At 37.8% G+C, this 22,382-nt stretch overlaps 2 protein-coding genes and 1 non-coding gene across 3 annotated transcripts; 1 reads left to right on the top strand and 2 right to left on the bottom strand.

Annotated features, from left to right (window-relative positions):
- The first annotated feature begins 1,620 nt into the window (after nucleotides 1–1,620).
- On the top strand, nucleotides 1,621–3,504 carry LOC135683487 (uncharacterized). Its single transcript, XM_089109302.1, has 3 exons — nucleotides 1,621–1,880; nucleotides 2,692–2,946; nucleotides 3,348–3,504. Exons 1-3 carry the CDS (start codon nucleotides 1,621–1,623, stop codon nucleotides 3,502–3,504), a joined length of 672 nt encoding a protein of 223 aa, XP_088965428.1.
- A 232-nt stretch (nucleotides 3,505–3,736) lies between these two features.
- LOC135689180 (uncharacterized) lies at nucleotides 3,737–4,705 on the bottom strand. The gene is made up of 3 exons (XM_089109185.1): nucleotides 4,596–4,705; nucleotides 4,193–4,341; nucleotides 3,737–4,050 (listed from the first exon to the last, which is right to left on the bottom strand). The coding sequence occupies exons 1-3, from the start codon at nucleotides 4,703–4,705 to the stop codon at nucleotides 3,737–3,739; spliced, it is 573 nt and encodes a 190-aa protein (XP_088965311.1).
- Nucleotides 4,706–5,819: 1,114 nt separating this feature from the next.
- On the bottom strand, nucleotides 5,820–10,789 carry LOC135683793 (uncharacterized). Its single transcript, XR_016143876.1, has 7 exons — nucleotides 10,577–10,789; nucleotides 8,839–8,983; nucleotides 8,056–8,272; nucleotides 7,391–7,748; nucleotides 7,029–7,226; nucleotides 6,385–6,571; nucleotides 5,820–6,151 (listed from the first exon to the last, which is right to left on the bottom strand). It is a non-coding gene; the product is annotated as an uncharacterized LOC135683793 (transcript).
- Nucleotides 10,790–22,382: the final 11,593 nt, after the last annotated feature.

Raw genomic sequence — 22,382 nt, 5'->3', positions numbered from 1 at the left:
GCCGATCTATAAGTTAATGAAAAGAAAAGATAGAGTGAAAAGTGTGTCATTTGTCCTTTAAACAAATTTAACACCTTCAAAACTTTCTCTTGAACTCTTTCTCCTTAACCTCTCACCTTCACCTTTCCTTAACCTTCTTTATCATTGCTCGCGAAAACTTTGCTAAACCACTCTTGCTTTCCTGCTTTTGTGCTTTCTATTGCCCGACGATCTTTTTCCTCCATCCACCTCACTGCTGCAGGCCTAGGATCAAAGTCACATAGTTGTGGCATATTTATATGTATGTAAAGGTAATTGCTGACGGTTTGGCGCTTGAAAGATGATCTGCATTTTGATTTGATCTTGTTATAAAGAGGAATGACCCACTCACAATCAGCTGAATGGGGTTTGCATGCAGAAACGGGCCAAGGACGACACAGATATGTCAATACTAGACAATGCGATGACCTTCTTTTATTTCATCTTCTGTGGCCATGATTTTAACAAACGGGGTAAATGATTTGGAAGCATTTCTGTCCACTTGAAGTCGCTTGTCTACGAATGTGTTGATTGCTATCACTGATTCGTTCCGAATAGCACTAAACTTTCTGCGATCTGTTACAAACAGATTGGCATCTGGTCGATGTCTTTCCTTCTCCCAAAGCTTGATCCCCCAAAACTTATTGGCTTCTTCATCATACCTTTCTTTGAATTGATTTTCTCAACCTCCTAGCAAGGATCCAGTGCTCAGCTTGTTCACCCTTTCGTAAAACTTCTCTGCCTCTGGCTCAATGTCCACAATTGTTAGTGAGTCGCTCTGAAGCTTCTTTTCGAACACTTTGATTAAGGAAAGCAGGTCTGCAACAAAACACATCAAAAGAAGGTTGTCCTTTTTGGTAAGAAACTTCGGAAACTTTTTGCCTTCAGCATCGCATTGCTCTACATTGAACTTTACAAGTGCTTGCCACGAGCACAGAATAGCATCAAGAAGAGCAGCTGTAAATTCTGCCCATCTGAACTCAAAATACTTTGGGAAACAAAGCACTGTTAGCCCTTTCACTTTTGCAACTTTTTCCAGTTCACTGGTTCGATTTGCTGAAACATGAAAATAGGTAGAAATTGCTGCCAATTTCTTAACCAAGTGATCAATTTTTGGGACATTCTTAAATAAGTCTTTGTATGCATTTGCAGTTGAATGCACTGCACAAACAGACTTTAGGAGGAGAGTGTTGATGTCTAATTTCCTTCGGTCGTCATTTATTTTCCCAGTCAGTTGAAAGATGAGTTATCACTTTCATTACTTCGTGGAAGCCAACAGTATCATCTGACCTCAATTTCAATGCTGCAAGATGCCCAGAGGCACCTGGATCAGTCACGAGTCCAATGCCAATAAACTTGAGATTTGGTTTCCCATTTTCATTGACTACATTAAAGTGCATATCACCTAATTTGGGATAGAGATTAAACCAACTGAAACAACTGCGCTGAGTTCAAATATCAAATTTAAAAAGCGTTTTGAGCAACGCAAGCCCCCAAAGTCTCTACATTTTGCCTCCAATCCGCGCATGTTATAGAGGTCTAGGCTCTAGTCTTTCATGACGTAGAAACCAGAACGTCTTCCGAAACCTTGCGCAGTAAATTATGGCCGACTCTGATTCCGAAGCATCCAACATCTCATCAAATCCTAGTTCCTTTACGGATCACGAATTACTGGATGAAAGTTTAGATTATGAGCATGCGGGGACTGAAAACGTCGAAGCTGGGTGCTTAGAAGCTTACGCTGATGAACCAATGGCTGATGCGGCGTGGATGCAGAAATATGAAGAAACCAGGAGGCAAGAAGATGAACGTTTAGATAATTTCACTCGACGTCTGCGGGGTGAAGTAGCAGTCGATTCATGGTAAGTTGGATTTATATCATGGTCTATTTTAAAGAGGATAGGCCTAAGAGGCCATAACCAAACTAATTAAGGATAGATACACTTAGGTTCGAAAAGTATTGCACCACTAGCACCACTTCAATGAACGAGCAATGGAGACGGAGTTGTAAACAACATGACCTTCGAAATTCAAACCACTTTGTGAAGCCATTAGACGTAAGGTTAAAGTTCAAGACCAATTAAATATAACTTCAAACCATTGGCAATACTTTTATTTTTATTTTTTTAGAAAAATGTCGTCATAAATATCAAAAAAATTAAATTTTTCATTGGATGGTCTCAAAGCTTTGAAACCCTTGTGAAACTTGTCAAATTCAATCAAAATCTTTTGCAGCAGGTTACTTTCAAACACCACATGATAAATTTAAATAAACTTTGGCAAGACCTCATTAAGGTGTTTGTCATCCCAGAAGATCATGGCCTTGAATTTAGCAAAAAGTGCCTGTTGCAGTACAAAAAACGTGCAACCACATCTTTATTATCAGTCAAGGAAATTAACAGTTTTGGGCACTTAAGCAAAAAGTTAGTATGTCCGAGTTTGCCTTAATAAATTGTACAATTTTCCATTTTACATTATATTCTACCCAAACAGTAATCTTAAAACATTTTTTTACCTTGCTATAGCTTTTTGAATTTCGGGTGGCGTAATACTTTTCAAACGTAAGTGTATGTGTTGACTGCCTAGATAGGCCAATCTTGAAATTATTATATATATCACATATTGCACTCTACATTGATACTAACATAGCCCAATTTAATAAATGCTTTGAAGGTGCACATGTGGAAGTTGCAATGTAGCAATGCTGATGAATGCAATGGAATGCTACTGTTGCGAAGAGTTGGAAGGATGCATCACTGCATTGAATGACCCTTTAGTTTTGAATAAGAGACCAGGAGAAGTAGGCTGCATTACATCCCATCCAGGCTTTGAACCATGTTGCCTGCAACCATGGGTTCTCAGATTGACAGGCCAAAGGTTTAAACGGAAAGACAAGCGAACATATTCAAAAATAAAGACAGAAGAGGCGTAAGTGAATTTTTTGATAATATTGATATTAGAATCCTACATGATCTATATTTCAGAAAAATTCATGGGGGTTTGCAAAGCAAGCAAAACAAAGCGAAACTACAATAATTTTATTTTATAAAATTTTATCCTAATAGAAATGCAAAAAATGTAAGATGTAAATATGTGAAATAATTAACTTATGTAGCCCAACATATCATAAGAAAATATCATAAGAAATGAAAGTTAAGGCTCAAATTAATTCATTGCTATCGTAAATCTTGTCTATTAAAAGCAAAATACTGATATCTAAGGAGGAGTTTCCTGTCTGCCTAACCAGTTTGGTGCATGGGGGGCATATAGTGTCTCAATATTTAGCTTTCAAGACTTATCATTTTAATTGTTTGAATTCTTTTTTTTAGATTCTTGCGGGCCATTGTTTATAGGCAGTTTACCAGGCTGGTATATGGATTACTTGGCAACAAAAGAATTCCATTACCAGCTTGTGCATACCATACAATCCGAACCAAGTTTAAAACTGATGAAGAATTTTGTGGTTTTGACGACAATGATGATTGACAGAAAGGTTTAACAGTTTTTTGAGGTTTTGAATTTAATGCTTGAACAAGATACTGGGAAACCTCTATGCCGCTAATACACATCTATTGCAAACTTCAATAATTTGAATGGTATGTGGGACCGTTTTTCTAATTTTTTGAGCTACATTTTGAAGGCTTTCCCATTTCATCTTTGTGGGATACTGTTGAGTAGTTTCCAACTGTGAGTAAAACACTTTTGAATATTTCAACATCTAATCTTCGGCATTTTTAGGGCATGCTATATATTGGTGACCTTTCATAGGCTGCTTACAAACTGAGCCGTGTGGTGTTTTTCTTTGACTGCGATTTGTTACTTGTTGCTCGGGGTTTGAACATGTAGCTGACACAACATCAACAGACATCTGTGAGCGCTTCAAGAACTTATCAATAGCCATTTGGCGATCTTCTCTGGGTAGGGCACTAGTCATTGATGGAGGTTCTGCTTCTTTATAGTTTTTATGCATCTCAGGGAGTTGTTCACTTTCAATCCCATGTTGCATTGTTGTGAAGATCTCATCGATATAGTCTGCAACAAAGGGCAAAAAATGAAATTTCTTTCACATGACATAACCATCCTTGTTGTGGAAAGTTATATGGAAGACTTTTTTAAACCCATAAACCCCATTTTATCTGAAAAAGGTTCTAGAAGCATGGAGAAATCCACATACCAAAGTTTGCTGGAATACGAACATCACATACAGTTGCTTCTCCATTTTTGAATTTGGGATAGCTAACTTTGACACATGTGGACCCATCCTCAAGTTTTTTTACATCTCTTTGCAAATTTGCATTAAAGTGCACTGTGGCAAGGATGTGTCTAAAAAACAAAAATTCAACACCACAAAAATACAACACAAGTCATAGTATATTTTGTAATGTCCTGGAATTTAAGTTTAATCAATATGGAAATGATGTTTATTCTCTTGAACCCAGGCATGATTTAAATTGTAAAAAATTTAAATATTTATTGAATAAAGGGTCAGTTGACAATGCACATGGTGAAATACTTGTACAACTTGCCTGTATGTAATATCAATATGTTGGAACACATGTTATAAAGGTTCTCATTACCTGAATTTCATGCCAGTATAGGAAAAATGAATCATCTTAGGTGCAAAGTGATTAAGCACAGAATGAAAACCTTCAATATTTCTTGTCTGTTTCAGTGGCGATGCCTTCATTATTGCCTTTCTCAGCCTAGATTCAGTTAATGCTGACTACATTTTTTGGTAGCCAACTGAATCTATAAACATATACAAATTCTATACTTACTACTTTCCATTAGTTAATTGAAGATTACAGCAATGGTATGTAATATAGAAACTGACAAAATATATTGTTTTCAATCATCATATGTTGTAATGAAATTTAAAAAAATTGAAATCACAGTTGTTTGATTCCTATCAAAACCTGTAAAATGGGTCTTTAATAGAGAGAGCGGGAAAATAACCGACCTGAGCGAGGCTCAAACTCACGACCCCTGACTTTGTACGTCAAGTGCTCTACCGCTGAGCTATCAGGTCGTGCTTTCAAGCCAACACCCAAGGCCGAGTCATTCACCCGCACTGCCCCTCTCTTTTACCTGATACACAGGGGAGCCATCGCAGCTCCATCACAAAGTGCAGAGGACCTGAAGAATGAGAGAAGACTGCCCACACCAGGAGGGCCATCGCAGCCCCAACACTGGATAGGGTTGAAGAGAAAGTTTACAGACAACAGGATTTCGAAGATAATTAATAGAGAGAGCGGGAAAATAACCAACCCGAGCGAGGCTCGAACTCACGACCCCTGACTTTGTACGTCAAGTGCTCTACCGCTGAGCTATCGGGTCGTGCTTTCAAGCCAACACCCAAGGCCGAGTCATTCACCCGCACTGCCCCTCTCTTTTACCTGATACACAGGGGAGCCATCGCAGCTCCATCACAAAGTGCAGAGGACCTGAAGAATGAGAGAAGACTGCCCACACCAGGAGGGCCATCGCAGCCCCAACACTGGATAGGGTTGAAGAGAAAGTTTACAGACAACAGGATTTCGAAGATAATTAATAGAGAGAGCGGGAAAATAACCGACCCGAGCGAGGCTCAAACTCACGACCCCTGACTTTGTACGTCAAGTGCTCTACCGCTGAGCTATCGGGTCTGTTTGAATATATAAAATGTGTATAAAATGGGTCTGTTTGACTTGCCTCTTTACAATTTCTAACTAACAACCTGACAGGGAACAAGGTAACAGTGGAGAAAGGATAGTCAAATTGCATTAATTGGTACCATGTGAGCATGCAAAGAAGGAAAATCTTCAGGTAAAAGAAGCACTTATGAGATAAAGTGAGGGCTTGAACTTGATGAGTTGCGGCTGCTGTATCATAGAAGCATTACCCTTATGCATCCATTTCCTATCTCCAATATCAGCTCCATGGTGACACTTGTTGAAAAGAGGTTCATGAAGATCACAATGTTTATTGATGACATGAGACAAAAACGACTTAAACTTTGCCCATATCAGTTGGCCATTGCCATCATGTGTTCAAAGTGCACTCCAGTGGAGGTGGTTAATACATGGCTGTATCCAGTCTCCAAGGTCACTACAGTTTGCCATTGCTGCAATTTTTTTCAAAGTTTTACGAATATCTGAAATGTAATGTGAATCATTTGTAATGACAATAAAGGTAAGCTAGTTTATTTAAAACTTCTGATTAGACTCTCCTCAGCCAACGATCAGAGAAAATGCTGAAAAAATGCACTCACTGATACTTACTCATAAAAATACACAGTATTATAAAACTCGCCACTTAATCACTTCATCACTTACTATATACTGTTCTCTGTGAAAAAATATACTGTTAAATATATAAAATACTTACTTTTCTTCAAATGCCACAAGTCAAAGTAATGTCTGGTGTTTGATTCCTTCTCTCTCAAGTGCTTTGTGCTACTGGTGTGACGGTCAGAAACTAATGTTGACACAGAGAACTTGTTCAGCCTTAAAAAATGCATGCTTCTTAAGAACCCTTCGAACTCAAGTCCAGTACTGTTTCCAATCTCATTCCTCTGTAGGGTCAAAATTATGAATAATTACGTAAAAAAAGAGCCAGAGTGAAATTTTTTTTATTAGAGCCTGGGGCACAATTTCCAGGAGAGACTGTGTCATAGAAACGGGACATTAAGGGGATACATGCCACTCTTTTTTGAAAAGGGCATATTTTTATCAAAAAGGTGCTGCACCTGTCTATAGTAGAAAACAATGCCCCCTTTTCACTATGCCCTCCCATTTTCATCATCTTTCTATTTCCCTTTAGATATGGCCTTCATTGGAGATGGTCAGTGAGATCATTAGAACACCCTATGTAAAGCTGTGTTAGATGAAAGCAACTTAATATTGCATGCAGTATATATCAATATATTGATATTCAGATATGTTTTATCAAATATATAGATCTATAATATACATATATAAATGGTAAAACAAGTCTACTCTAAAAACAGCTGCACCAAATAAAGTTCTCACCTGCACCAGTTCAAAGTGGATAATCTTTGACTTGTTGAAGCACATAGTTGTGTAGGCACCGTACTTGGCACTATGGCCCATGCTGTCATTTCTTCCATCTCCACCAATAATGAGTTGTTCACCTGTGTTCTGTATCTCGGTGATCATTTGGCTCTGATATTTTTCCCAGAACAATAAAATTGATGGGAATAACTTTTCCTACAAGCAAAATTTCAATATTCAGACTATTTTAAATACAGTTTGGTTTGAACATGTATTACCCATTCCTACATGCTTGTCTGAACCATTTATTGTTTAGCAATCAATAACTTTGTGTACCCATCAAATTAAACACTTTAGATACATTAAAATATATCATTTACCTGCTGGTGTTTCATGAAAGTCTTCAAACTGATACAAGCCAGTCCGATGTTCTGAAAAATTCTCAAAACTTTTGAAGCCAATGCACCAGCAGTCAAAATTCCAAATGACAGGAGCAAATTTCCCGCTGGAATTGCTGTTTTTGGAATGAATGGTTGACTTCTCCATACATTTTCTATTTTGCAGCAAACAGGATTCGCGCAGAGTGTTTCAATGATAGCCATTGTCCCTCTTTGTTTAACATCAATTAATGGGCTTCCAACCTTGTAAACAGGACAAAACTGAAACAGCAACAGCAATTGTGACAGGAAAACAATAAACTTTGGCTCCTTGTTCAACCCAGGCTTTGTGTCACCGACGCTGTAGAGGGATTAATGATATGATACACAAATGATCAATTAAAACACACTCCTATCTACATCAACATGAGAAATATATAAAAAGTTTATCTGTTGATATAGCTTGCATACATGATATACAATTTTGTTACACCATAACATTTAGTTGTTGGTAAGAAAGCCTGAAAAAATATTTTTTAACATTGATTGAACAGAGACACACTACATCAGGGTTTCCAAATATGAAAAAGACATTTGTAAAAGATGAATGCTCTGAATCAATACATAATTACAATTTTAAGGAGAAGTATAGGTTAAGAGATATCTACCTTGTCTCCATATCCTCATCAGAATCACAATCATTAGCGATATCATCTGCCAAGAACTCAGAGTCATTGTCAGAATCATAATTTTGATTTTCATCTGTATCCTCAGCCTCAGCTTGTATAGCATCAACCCCACCTGTCTCATTATCATCTTCTGATAGGTAGGAATCAATAATATCGTCATCATCTTTATTTTTTGCTGCAGTCGACGAATCTTCCACTGTGCCTTTCTCAGCTTACTTTGCTTTACTTTCAACTTGTCTTGCCGACTTTTATTCTAACTGCAGTTGTTGGCATGAATGGCAAGGGATCTGAGTCTCACAGGAAGCATCTTTCGACTTGAAAAATACAGATTTTTGGAATATTAGTCCTTCAGTCTAAGTAACACTGATTTACAGGGGGCGTAGGTTAAATATGAAATTATAGATGAATTATATCATAATACAATAAAATACAAGTTAGTTGATAAGAAAGTGAAAGAAAAGCTCAATATTTTTTAATAGTACATAATTTACTCCTGGGATGATATCTATCATCAGCCTCATTGGTCATTTTCCAAAGTTTGTGCTACTTTTATTTCACCTTGCACTTATAGGGGGCAGAAAGCATTTTCTTTTTTTGATAGCTCACAAACAAAGATTCCTTAATTTGAGACTGAATTTAAATGTTTCCAGTGATAGTTGTTTGGAATTCTCCATCGCTATGCTCATAGGAGGGGATCACCTGTGAAAAGGTTTATCTTGAGACTTTTTACAGATCGATAGTCAATAGCGAAAGTATATATACAATTGATTAAAAAGCTTACTTTTGGCTGGGCTGATTCTAAACCCGAATGTTCAGTGCTGGCTTTTCTTTTATGCGAAGTAACTTGCCCGTCAGGCTCGATAGGCATAAGAGGCTGCGTCAGTGTGTCCTCAGCGGTTCTTAGGAGCTAAAATAATGCAAAAGGCGGAACAATGAAAATGACGACTTTGTGGTACAGTTTAAGGAAAAAATTTTAACAAAAATTTAATAGATTATATGGAATAAACCTTTGAATTGAAACCTACCATTCTTTGTTCTCTTGAACTTGTCTTTATTGTTTTGCTAGATGCAGGACCAAATCCTTTTTCGTCCAATGAGGGTTCTACCAATTGCAAATATTTTGTGGGATACACAGAGATTCCAAATTCATCTTCTTTAAGTCTTACTTTGAGAGAGTCTGCGAACCCTGGAAGGCTTAAAAATCTTCTCTCAAAATCCTCCGGTATGAAGTGTTGCGAACAAATTACAGAGGACTTTGACGGTTCCCAGTTTGCACGCTTCCTCAAAACGAATTAAAACCCATACTTTTCTCCTTCTTTTCGCTTCTTGTCTTTCATTGCCAAAATAAGGTATCCTATGCAATGATATGCCTTTTTCGGTATCTTTACCATTGCTACAACCAAACACAATGCAGCATTCTGGCATTTTCACTTGCTTATTTAGGCCCGTCTAGGACTATGTTGTCGACTCAATCCGTTTTTAGGAACTAAAGTAAATTCATTCCGGATGATTTCTGGTTGTGTGAGAACAGATTCGACTTCATATGACTCAGATCAGGGTAGGTCAGGTCTGACGTAAGTAAAAATTAGCTGATAGGAATGCGGATGGAGGAAAATATTGAAGGCTGATTGCAAAGAAAGCAAATTGATGAATGAATAAATCGCATAAACTTCATTAACGATGCTTGTATGCTTATTATGTCCATCCACATCTCTAAATATACCATTGAATATTCTCAGTACGTTTTACTTTGGTTCTGGTTTCTACGTCACAAAAAGACTATGATCCAGTCCCCTTTTTGGCGCGGTTTGGTGCTCGCCAGACAGGGCAAAATGCCACTTTTGCGCGCATACAACAGGAAAAGCAAAAGAAATAGCAAATTATCAATTCGATTTTCGTAAACAGCGCATCAAGTATAGTAAGGGATCGCAAAGTTTGCAATTGAGGTGATATACACTTTAAGTAGCATTTACTGCGTCTTATTCATGGATGCATGAAAGCGAAGAGATGCAAGAATGCAGGAATGAATTTCTTTATTGAACTTTGGCAGGTCAGAACTGACGATTGTGCGCAAAAGTTCCTGTACAACTGGGGTTCGAATATACTGCAGATCAAAGTCAGAAGGCGTGTATGGTTGGAAAGGTTGATTGTAGTTGAATTCACAAGCAAGTTATGCGGCAACTACTCTTGATGGCCAAGAAAATGCCGATGACGTCAAACATTTTGCATCATTGTACACATGGATTATTAGTGACTCTACCTTGTTGGCCAATTTCTGGCGCTGCGAACTCAACATCTTAACCAAGGGCACAGCTTGAGATTTCTCGACAGATGAAAGTTTCTTCAAGCGCTCAGCTTTGAGGCATTCTTTATGTGCTTAACTTTGTAGATGCTGTTGAATTGTATGAGTTCTTGCTTCTGTGCCCTCGGAGAGACAAATTGGTGGCACTCTACCCCTGTAGCAAAAACGCTTCAGTATGGTGAGGTACAGTAGGCATACAGTACACAGCACACGCTTTCCTTTAGCTTTTGGTCCTGGCACACGCTGGATACATTTGTCACTGATTTGTGTATCTACCTTTGAATAGGTCAATGCTTTTGGCTCGGCATCAGCTTCGTTTCTCTGAACAGAAGAGCAAGGGCTGACAGAATCATCACAAGTGTTGCGGCTAGAGCTTGTTTCCTCGTCCTCACTAACTTCTTTTTCTGTCATTTTGTGTTCCTTCGACGTCTTTTTTCCAGTCGTTGATGAATTAAAAAATCTATCAATCAAACCTTGCTTTATCGGACAACATTGTTCAGTAGTTTGAAGTCAATTTTACTTTTCAAAAGGTTCTTATTAAGATGTTTATACGAACGTTAAGTTAACTATAAATATTCTATCTTGTCTTTACGCCTCCTTCCTGTTTTATTCTGGGAAATATAAACACTTGAATCGGTTTTGGAACTCAATCAAGACTCTTCTAAAACAATCTTGATGATATTTTTGACATTTTGAAATTCTGTCTGATTCAGAATTCTGAAAGTCCTAAAATTCTAAAAATTCTGAAATGCATTAGAGTTGGTCAAGCAGTTAAACTTTGCAATATCTATGTACAGGAAAAGTAATGACCCTTTTCCAAGTACAACGAAAAGGACAAAGCACCGTTTTTATCACTGCAAATTTCATGATTTATCACTGCAAGTTTTCAGTTTATCACTGCACAATAAAATTAAGTATGAGCCATTGATCATTTTAAGTCTTGGGTAAATTCCTCCAATGGATGGTGCCCTGGTTAAGAAGTTCAACAAAAGTTTGTTTCATGCATTGGAGTACGACCAGATTTTCAAGAATAGCAACCATTACTCTGATCCTGAGCAGTTTTGTTTTGAAAAAGGGTGTTGGGAGGGAGGGAGCTAAGCTAAGACAAAGGTTGAACGGAATTTGTTTTAATTAAAATGATAAGTTCAAAGCTGCAGTTGCGATTGCCTGCGACAGACTTGACTGATTTTACTTGAGATAAATCTAATGATTAGAAATTTAGTTGATTGGAAAATTCAGTGCTTCTCTCCCAGTAGAGTCTGAGAATCAGCGAAAAAAACCATGTCCGAGGTCATGTGCGGTTCCCAGGTTCTGGGACCCATTCCTGATTGGTAGAAACTTTTCCCATTGTTATTGTGAAACTTAGTCGCAGTTAGAGCGAGAAAAATTTCCAAAGGGACTTTAGTTAAACTTCCTGCCTCCTTGAAATTGCTTAATTTAATTATGACCAAGTAAGTCTCTTTCAAATTATTTCTAAGGATTGCCAAGACGTTCATTTCAGTGCCCCAACAGCCCACAGCAATATTATTCTTATCTCGATTCCCAGCCAATTTTAGAAAATTTAGGTCAATATCCCTTACTCTCTTGTTTATCATAAGCACATTAAAAGATTGTCTTTTTTAATTTACATTTAAATCAATTTTTTTGAAAGGCAAAAATTCAAACAGCTTGTCTCAATAGAACCGTCATGATTCAGCAAAAAATTGAATCTGTACCAAGATTCTGTCTGGTTCTAAATTGAGTGAAAATTGTGAGACAGCCTTTACCTTAATTGGTGTTCTAACTGCTATACTGTTTGCTTGGTGAAACTAAAGTTTCTAATTCTTCCTTGCATTTGGAAAACTCAAATACCATTTGTCTCACGAAGTTTTCTTTAGCACCGCATAATCTCTACAAAACAAAATAACTATTTAGCTTGTTCAGTAGCAGTGGCAGTTTTTGCTGTTTTTTATCGTTTTTTACCATTTTAGTTTTGAAAACTATTAAAACTATTATTTCGAAAACTATTAAAACTATTATTTCGAAAACTATTAAAACTATTATTCTTAAAAACTTTACTTTACGTACTAGCAGGGGATTTAGCCCTTCCACTTTTTTTGCAATAATAGGTTAGAGAACTTTTTGGAAAGTTTTCTCTTAACTATGCTCTACAGTAGAAGCCTGCATAAAAGAACCTATTTTTATAAGAGCCTTCAGGCTTAAATTTAATCTCTTCAACCCCATAATTAAGAACCCCCAAAAGGCTGAAATTTGAAAAGGTTCTTATATATAAGATAAAGGGTTTCTAGAATTGTATTTTTACACCCTATTCACACTGGCAAATTAAACCAGCTTAGAGTAAATCAGGTTATGGTAGCTATGTTGCATTCTTATTGGACAACCTTACAACACAAATTCATTTTATTGGTTGAAGTTTAACATGAAAAACAAAGCTGGTTTAAGTATGTCCATTACAATTCTTGCGGTGGAAAACATTGTTAATGTGTGCAAGGCCTGTACGTATATAAGAACCTTGTTAAGAATCTTTTAGACTGGAATTTAGAATAGCAGCCTGTTAATTAAGAACCTATTCAGGCTGCCAGAAAAAACCTAGGTTCTTTTACTGTACTGTACCGCAACATTGGATAGTATACTCCTAAATAGTAGCAGTTCGTCTTCACTGGGAACCTTTTTTGTTCATTTTCTAGGTGTTTTCTTGATGTTTAATTTATCCCAAGCTAATTTTGTCTATTTTTTAGCTATTGAAATCTTCTCTGAACCAGACTGTTTATAAAACTTCAGTAGAAATAAGCAATTATTTTCTAAAAGGGGCGTTTTCCGGCTTTCTAGTGCGTGTGACTTAAAAATCTTTTCGGTAACGCCTATTTCAGCCCTCCCACATTTAATCTGGTGCGCGGTGAAGGGAAAGTCTCACTGATCAGATCGATTTCAATTTTTGCACTGGCAAAAAAAGCCACCGTTACGAAAAATGCTGCTTGAAAATGTTACTTTTCCAAATATTTAAAAATCGGTAAAAAATACAAAAAAGGACTTTCCAAGAGTCTGAAGGTCATGACCAAGAAAATTTGTTTTTGTCCACCCCAGTTTTTTCGAGCTGGCGACGCCACTGACAGCATTGAGCATGTCTCCGAGGGGCAAATCAGTCCAGGAAAATCTCGTACACTTTTTGGGAAAATCCTATTGTTTTATCTGAAAATCCCAGGAGATCCTTTTGTTTTAGGGAAAATCTTGTACGCTATTTGTAAGAGTGAATTACCCCTCGGTGTTTTCCCATGCTACTGTAAATTAGCTATTCATTAATGATTAGTTGTCAGTCCAGGGGCAAATCAGTCCAGGAAAATCTCGTACACTTTTTGGGAAAATCCTATTGTTTTATCTGAAAATCCCAGGAGATCCTTTTGTTTTAGGGAAAATCTCGTACGCTATTTGTAAGAGTGAATTACCCCTCGGTGTTTTCCCATGCTACTGTAAATTAGAGCTACACTAGGAATATATAACAGCTTGTATCTGTATGATAAAACTTAAAACGATGCAATATATTATAACTAACGAACAAAGTTTTTCTCTTTAAAACAACAGGAGTGAACTCTTCGAACATTTCACAACAACTAATCATTAATGAATAGCTATCATATGTCTAGACAATGGAGAATAATAGGCGAAATTCAATGGATAATTATGTAAAAGATAATAGACAGTATTATTATGTATCGATCAGTGAATGGCATGATGTTAGAATAGCGTGATTGTGAAATAACAGCTTTGATGTATCAGAAATCACCATTGCTACGGTTGACGGCCATAGAGTCCAAAGGTCAGTTTGCTACCCAGACTTAATGGCGGACGTTACCCGGGATGGTTTATACTCAATGTTTCTAGGCAAAAACACAAAAGTACTACCGCGTATCATACAGTGTTGACGCAAAATTCATAGGTAGAATAGGCCTAATTGATGCTTAACCTTATCTCTATCTATGGGGACGGTTACATATACTTGGCCTATAGCTTAAACATTTAGGCCTTCTTCCACAATCTTGGTTGGCCTCTAAAAACATGCATTAATTTTACATTAACATCCATTCCACGAAAATACAAAACATTACCATTAAATTTAAATTACCAGACCAGCATCTTCAAAACGTTGAACACTTTTTCCGACGACCAACACAACCACAATTCAAAGAAAGCTTCTTCCCAGCATCTGATTCATCTCTCAGGCATCAACACTAACCTTGTCTGATAAGGACCCATTTCTTTGTGACTTAGGGGTGCTATGGGGGAGGGACATAGCTACTATTGTCGCTTAGGGGCTATTCCTCCAAAATACTTGTTCTTTTGTGTCCAAGGAACAGTTCCTTGTGTTCCTATTGTTCTCAAACATTGGTGTCCGCAACAATTGAATCATGGTATAGCAAATTCCAAGCAATAAAATACGTGGTGTTTGGAAACAGCCTTACCGAGGTGGCATAAATTGCCACTACCCCAAGGAAACATGGAGGCATTTCATTTTATTTAAATATAAAAGGGGGTACGCAAAATTTCTAGCAATAAAATTAGTGGTGGCTGGGTACAACCATAAGGAAGATCCTGCCACAAGATTCTTCTTTGAGAAGATCTTTTAAGTACTCTGCTTCGTATAGCACAAGTCTTTTTGTTCTCCTTGATTGTCTGAAGTTGTCATTTGCGCTTTCTGCAGCTTCCGATGGTAGAACGATACGTCCTTCGGCGCTGGTTCCTGATTGAACAGTTCTTGTTGTTGCCAACTTCCTCTGCTTGCTATTGCTGCTTTTTCCCATCTTTCTTACTGTATTCTTCCTAAAGTCTTCCAGCAACCCGAGATTGACCGGATCAATGCTGAATTTTCCTGCTTCATTTAAGGTTAACTTTATCTTTATGACAATGGAATTGAGATCAATTGTAATGGGCATTGACTTTGACGAATCATAAAAATATAAAGTTGAGATGAGGATAATTTGATTTCGAGTCCAACAAAATTGGCTTAGTGAATTCAACAACATTTCTTGTCTTGTTTCTTATGCCAAAAATGTGAGCTAATTTTAATGATTTTTGCTTAGTTAGAAACACTGCAACATCATCAAACAGTCTTATTTCTTTGGAACGGCTTACAGACAAAGCAGACGTGACTTACTTGACTTAATTCGAGTTTCCTCGAACATCTTTAACCAGTTTCTTCCATTCTTCTCTGTTTTCCATCACACGATTGATGTTGGTGCAATCCAGTCCAGTATCATTTAACAGTTGGTCCATATAGGTGATACAGGGTCTTCCTGGTTTCTGTTTGCCGTGTGTTGGTTGCCAGAGAAGCAGTTTGTAGATCAGTTCGTCTTTTCTTCTCCAACAATGTCCGACAAAACGTAATCGCCTCTCTTGTAACACAGTTGACACTTTTGAGAGATTTCCATACAATTGCTTGTTAGTCTTGTGGTCTTTCCATGACACCCCAAGAACAGATCTCAGCATTTTCGTGTAAGTACCATCAAGACGATCTCTTATTTTTTGGGTCATCACCCAGGTTTCGGTGCCATAGAACAACACACTTTCAACAGTTGACTGGAAGAACTTTATCTTGAGATCATCATTTAAATTTGAATCCCAGATTTTATTCATCTTGTTCAAAGCATTCCAGGCTAATCCGATGCGTGCCTCCATATCTTTTTCACTTGACTGAATCCAAGAGCCAAGATATTTGAAGTTATCTACTTGCTTTAATTTGTTTCTAGATTGTGTGAGTAGATCACCACACGGTTGATTGTATATCATGAATTCAGTCTTTTTGTGATTTATGTGCAGTCCAATTTCTCCTGCTGCTTCTTCCAGGTTGTGGAGGAGAGTCTGTGCCTGATTAAGATTATTTGAGATCAACGCTAGGTCATCAGCGAAGTCAGCATCAGTTATGAATGTGGCAGGGTATCTTGAACTTTTTTGCCTGGTCAAGCTGAAACCAAGATCTTGTTCTTTAGTTGCTTCATGTAGTGCATAATCGAGTGCAATAACAAAAAGATACGGCGCTAAGGTATCACCTTGGAGTACTCCTGCAAGTATACTAAAGAATTCCGATAAGTATACAAAGCAGACAATACATTTATATGTTTAGATTTTACTCGCTTTAATCTATCTTTGGACAAGCTGCCGGGTGAAGCATGCAGCATTGTAAAGACAGTTGACTTATGAACCTCTCAAACACTAGGAACAGAGATTGCCAATTTTACCCTTGGTATCTTTTGTAGTATAAAGGTTGTCATCTCGACCTTCGTCTTGTTCATCTGCAAATTGCCTAAGATGAAATGCAAGCTCTGAATATTGTTCCGGGTAGATAATCGATTCACTTTCATTGGACTCTTGTTTCTCTCTTTGTTCATCGCTGTCTGAATTTTCGATCTCTGATTTGATGTCATCATTAGCTACCCACATTTGCTCCACAATTTGTCTCTCTCTTGTAGCATCCACAACATGAGATGAAAAACCATGCGTTTCTTGGTCTGCTTTGTAGGTCACCATCGGGCTTCATACCAATTTTGAGAAGATCCTCCTGACATTCTTTTAATCCTTTTATCCAAGCACTTGACAAGGAATGGTCAGAAAGAAAAGAGCGAAGATTGGGTACCTTTGCTGGTCGTTTGTGGCCTTTTTTCCAGATACTTTATGGTCTCTTTTTGGCATTTCAGGACCACTGTTTTCACGAATGTTTATTGCGAAAACTGCATGTTGTTGAGATTACAAAACATGTCAGTGATAGTGTAATTGTGCTTATTTACTACTAATGAGCCATTGGGGGAAAAGAATTCTTCGTAAGATTCACTACCAAGATGTTGGAATTCTATTGGGTGATTTGGTGCAAAATTCGCAGGAAATTCCATCCATCCCAGAGGATTTTCCATTCGACATAGTTTAAAGGCATCCTTTTAATTCTACAAGTGTAAGAGGTTTGTCACAGAAATGCCTTTCTCTGTTTGATCTTCGTTTGGTTGCTGTTCTATAAGAACATTTTACAGTGCTTCATTAACAAGCCCTTCTGTTTCAATGGTTTAATAAAATTCGTTGACAACTTTAGTTATCTTAATAGCATCAGTTACTGAATTGTTGTATTTATTTTTAAAAGACTTCATAGAACAGTTGCTTTGTCTTTTCTTTTCAAGAGAACAGAAAAACGAGTTATTTTTTTGCCCTTTTCGAACCATATGGCTTTTAATTTGAGTTTTCCCCACTCGCCTGCAGAGATTTCAAGACTTTTACTCTGTCACTAATATTTTTACAAAGTTTCAGAAAGCCCAGGTCCTTGACGTGCCTTTACGGACAATCTGATGTTCTGTGGGTATCTGACATGGAGATATGACAGAACTCGGGCCTGATCTTGTTAGAAAGAGATATTTTTTATTTTAAATAGTAATAAACGAAGGCAACACGATACCTGCAGAAGCAAATTGAAAGTATTTGGGAAAACCTCCCAAATTTGCTTCTATGCAGGAGTCATAGTCACATGTTTTGACAAAGCTGGAGTTGCACCAACATCCGTGGTTGTACGCTCACTTTCATTGTCCAACAGGTCAAAGGCCAAGGTGGTTTTATAATGGGGTGTCAGGAATTGACTCTGCATCGTTGGTTCCACTCTGGCCCAAGAAAGACAAGGTATTGCACTGGGCAAGATTGTGCTCAGATGACCCACAACCCTGATACAGACTGCTTTCAGGGCAGTCTGTAATAATATTTTCAACACACCCATAGTTGAAACACCGTTTTATAAAGCAATTTGCTGTGAGATTGGTCCTGCTGTCACATTTTCGACACATCATAGGTTGACCCTTGTGTGGCACAAGCAAACAGGCAAGTCTCAGGCATACGTAACTTGGTATCCGCTCAGTCATGGCCTTTTTTTCTTGTTGTTAAAAAAAATTGCGTTTAAAAATCTCAAGTTGCAGCTAAGTCTTTAAAGTTTTGGCTTGCTGATGGTCTGTCCAAAAATTGCGTTCTGTAGTCATAAGTTGCGGCTTATTGGAAATAGTCTAGTGAATAAGTTAACAGGTTATCCAGTTTCTTTGCTTGCCAGTCTTGTTGAAGAGTTCATTTTATTATCTGCAGATACATAGACAATAGCAAGTAGTGCAAAGTTTACATATCCTTTTCCATTTCTCTTCAACGTCCTACTACATAGTTAGATATAGAGTCAAACCTAACTACATCATGTGTAATGATCAGTAACTTTAGACATGAGTAGGAAGATTAACGATCTTTTCCCCTTTCCTGTTATTCTTCAACTCCCTATTACATATTTAAATGGAGAGTCAACTCTTCTACATTCTGTGTTTTGATAATGGCTGTGCCCATTGTCTAACAAATAAATATGCCTGTTTTGAAAGTTAGCCAACCTCACTTGTATACATAATGATCCAAATCTTTATCTTATGTGCAATTAGTAATATTTCTATTTACCTTTGCCAATATGTTGGAAGGAATAATGCTACCAATAGTGTTTTTAAACCTTCTCATATAAAAGGGTTTTTTCATGTTGTTTTACTCAACAACGAACCAAGTAGAGAATTATTAACTGCATGCTGTGAGACCAATAAACATGATACACAAGAGTTGGTCAGACTTTTTTAAATCTTAATTGATCAGCTTGCTTACTTTTTTCTTTCATGGTTATAATTGATAGAGATGTAGTGACTGCTAATCTGTAGTGACTGTGAATGCTTTTTTTTTTCTTTTTTCTTTCAATTCCTGCCCTCTGATGACACAGTAGGGACAGGGCGTAACATTCATGATCATTTACTTTATACTTGACAATTTAAAGGGAAACAACTGCCCCTTTTGTGCAGAGGTCCCCCTTGGCTACAAAATTTTACTTTACAATATACTGATAACTTGACAAAATACAAAAAGAGTTTGGGGATACGATACAATTTACAGACAATTGGTTAAGTAAAAAATTTTGACAATGATACAATTAACTGACAAATCAAACATTACCATCTACTGGCAATATAACGCTAATCGTTTAATGAAAATTACAAAGACTACGGGAGAGAATTTCAGGCAGAGAATGTTCATGTTTTTGTTTTTGTTTACTATAGTATAATAAAGAGTTAGAAAGGTAAAAAAGGTTGTTACGATACAGAGGATACACTAAATGTTGAGTGAGAGCGTACCATTTTGGTGGCTGCAGAGGACATCATTATAAGCCCATATGGGGAATTCTTTAGCAAATAGGGAAGGAAAGGACAAAGTAAACTTAATTCGGTTTCAAATAGTGGCCTTTATAGAAGAAACAACACCTAGAGGGTTGGGGGCCTTCTTTTCAAAGCGGCGATCACATCTGTGCATCCATATGGAATGCAGAGTGACTTTTAGTAGGCAACGGCAGAGAGTTTTGGCATTCTGGTTGATGCCATTAGGGAATTCGAAGAATATGACGAGGGAGAGGAGCACAGAAAATGTGCTGAGCGGCTGTTCGAAAAACGGCTGCAGGGACGCGAAGACTGCAATAGCAATTGGGCAGTCTATGAAGACATGATTAATGTCTTCGATTTGGTGACATTGGTCACAATTTTTGGGGATATTCAGACCCCAACTTTTTAAGTAACTTGCTGTTTTCAGGACCCAATGATAAATTTTCCATAATACGTCGTCTTCAGGCCCTTGGGAGAGGCGGGAGCGAATGTGCTCCCATGGGATTTGCCACTGTCGTGGCTTCGCGAGGGCAGCATTCCATGCTCAGGCCGGCAATATGCCAGAGTATACTGAGGCGAGAATGCTGCCGCAAACTGAATGCTGCCGTAAATAGTATTTACACGTGTGTCCGCAGCACTTAACGATACAACAACACTTTTAAACAAATTACATAGAGCGAGAAGACGAGTGTAGTGCGGGGTTGGGGTTGAGGCTTGAGGAAGTAAATTGGAGCGGAGAAATTTTGCAATGGGAAAGTATTTGAAAAGTTGGAAACCGATATTGTAGCGGGCAAAATATACCCAAGGGGAGTCATAGTTTGCATCGATAATTGACTGAAGAAATTTGAGGTGAAGAGCGTTAGTTTTCAGGTGTATGTCAACTACACCTTGACCACCTTTATTTGCGGGTTAGACATTTTCTTTCTGCTGACTAGCTCATTTTTGCCAGCCCAGATAAATTGAAAAATAGCTCAATTAGCTTGTTTTTCTATAGCCGGAGGGAGATGGTAGATTGTTCCTACAAAGACGAGGCCAGAAAGAGCAATTGTGTTGACAATGAGGGTTTTTCATTTTAACGAAAGGGATCGGTGTTTCCAGGCTTTAAGCCTGTTTGTCAATTTTTCGACCCGTTTTATCCAAGAGCTTTCGATGACTATTGGGGTGCCAAATTCGAGGCCTAGTATTTCAATGGCATTTTCAGTCCATTTTAGGGGGGAAGACGGAGAGGCGGAAATATATGGGGGCTTGTTGAACCACTTTCCGCAGGACTTGCCAGTATCATAATTTACTTTTGATCCTGAACCTAATTCGTACAATTGTATAGTGGCTATGGCTTCTTTGACGGAAAAATTATTTCTTAGAAATAGGGTGGTATCATCTGCATATTGGGAAATTTTGACTTCTTTTCGTGAACCTGGAAGGCGGAGGCCGTCAATTTTGAGATTTTGACGGATAAGGTTGCCCAGGGTCTCCGCTACTATGCAATATAATAGCGGGGACAATGGGCAGCCTTGTCTTACGTCGCGTTTAAGAGTTACTTTCCTAGAAAGGTAGCTGTTGTTGCTAATTTGGCAAGAAACATCTGTATACATGGTTTTTATAAAACACATGAATTTTGGGCCGAAATTCATTCTCTCCAAGACTTTTAAAAGGAAATCCAAGTTGACACGGTCAAAAGCTTTTTCTTGGTCAATTTTAATTAATGCAAGGGGGAGTTTTTTCTCTTGGCAGTAATCAATAGAGTCTCTTGCTAACATGAGGTTTTCAAATATAGACCTGCCTGGTACAGAGCAGGTTTGGTCACTGTTTAAGATGGATGGTAGTATCAGTTGCAGTCTATTTGCAAAGACTTTCGAGCCTATTTTGTAATCAACGTTAAGTAGAGAAATTGGTCTCCAATTTTTAAGAAGTTCTATGTCTCCTTTTTTGTATAAGAGGGAGATTATGGCTAAACGCATAGATTCTGTGAGAAGGCCTCTATTGAAACAAAAGTTTAGCACATCTACTAGGGCTGAACCTAGTTCATCCCAAAAGAAACAATAGAATTCAGCTGGTAAGCCATCCGAGCCAGGCGATTTGTCTGATTTCATGCTGGTGAGGGCTTTATGACATTCGCTTGCGGAAAGTGGTTCCTCAAGTAACAGTTTTCAGGGACAAATTGGTCGATAGTGTTCAAAAGAGTATTCTGTTTTTCAATGTCGACAGGTTCAGGGGAATAGAGGGACTCATAGAAGTTAGCAATGCAGCCAAGCAGGTCCCTACTATCCTGTAATACTCTACCATCAGGGGTTTTCAACTTTCGAATAACTTTTTTTGATTGACGTGAGTTCTCAAGACTGAAAAAATAGCGCGAAGATTTCTCATTTGATTGGTATTCGAGCGCCTTTGCTCTGATACGTGCACCATTAATGTTGTTGAGATCTAATTCTTCAATTTCTTTCCCAATAAGGGGAACAGTTTCTTTTTCATTTTCATTAGTTGAGATTGTTGCGTTTTGCAGTTTTCCTTCCAGGACAACGCGTTTTTCTCTCTTTTCCTTAGCTAATCGTTTAGAAAACTTTTGGCATCGGTTTCTTATTTTCTTTTTGCCTATGTCCCACCAAATATGGAGTTTGCCTGCAAAGTCTTTTTTTGCGAGAAACCCAAAATTCAAAAAATGTTTCATATTACATGTAAATTCTTCATTTTCGAGGAGGCTAGTGTTGAATTTCCAGGTACCTCTGCCACGAGGTGAGGTGTTTGGTAATTTGAAGGAGAGAGAAGGGGCATCATGATCAGAAAAGGGAAATACGGTTATCCCACACTGTTTGGTGTTGGCC

This window comes from Rhopilema esculentum, chromosome 7, assembly GCF_057945365.1.
Source record: "Rhopilema esculentum isolate cy_ngs chromosome 7, ASM5794536v1, whole genome shotgun sequence".
NCBI lineage: Eukaryota > Metazoa > Cnidaria > Scyphozoa > Rhizostomeae > Rhizostomatidae > Rhopilema > Rhopilema esculentum.
The sequence above is the reverse complement of the archived record's forward strand: the minus strand, read 5'-3'. Positions and strand labels throughout refer to the sequence as shown.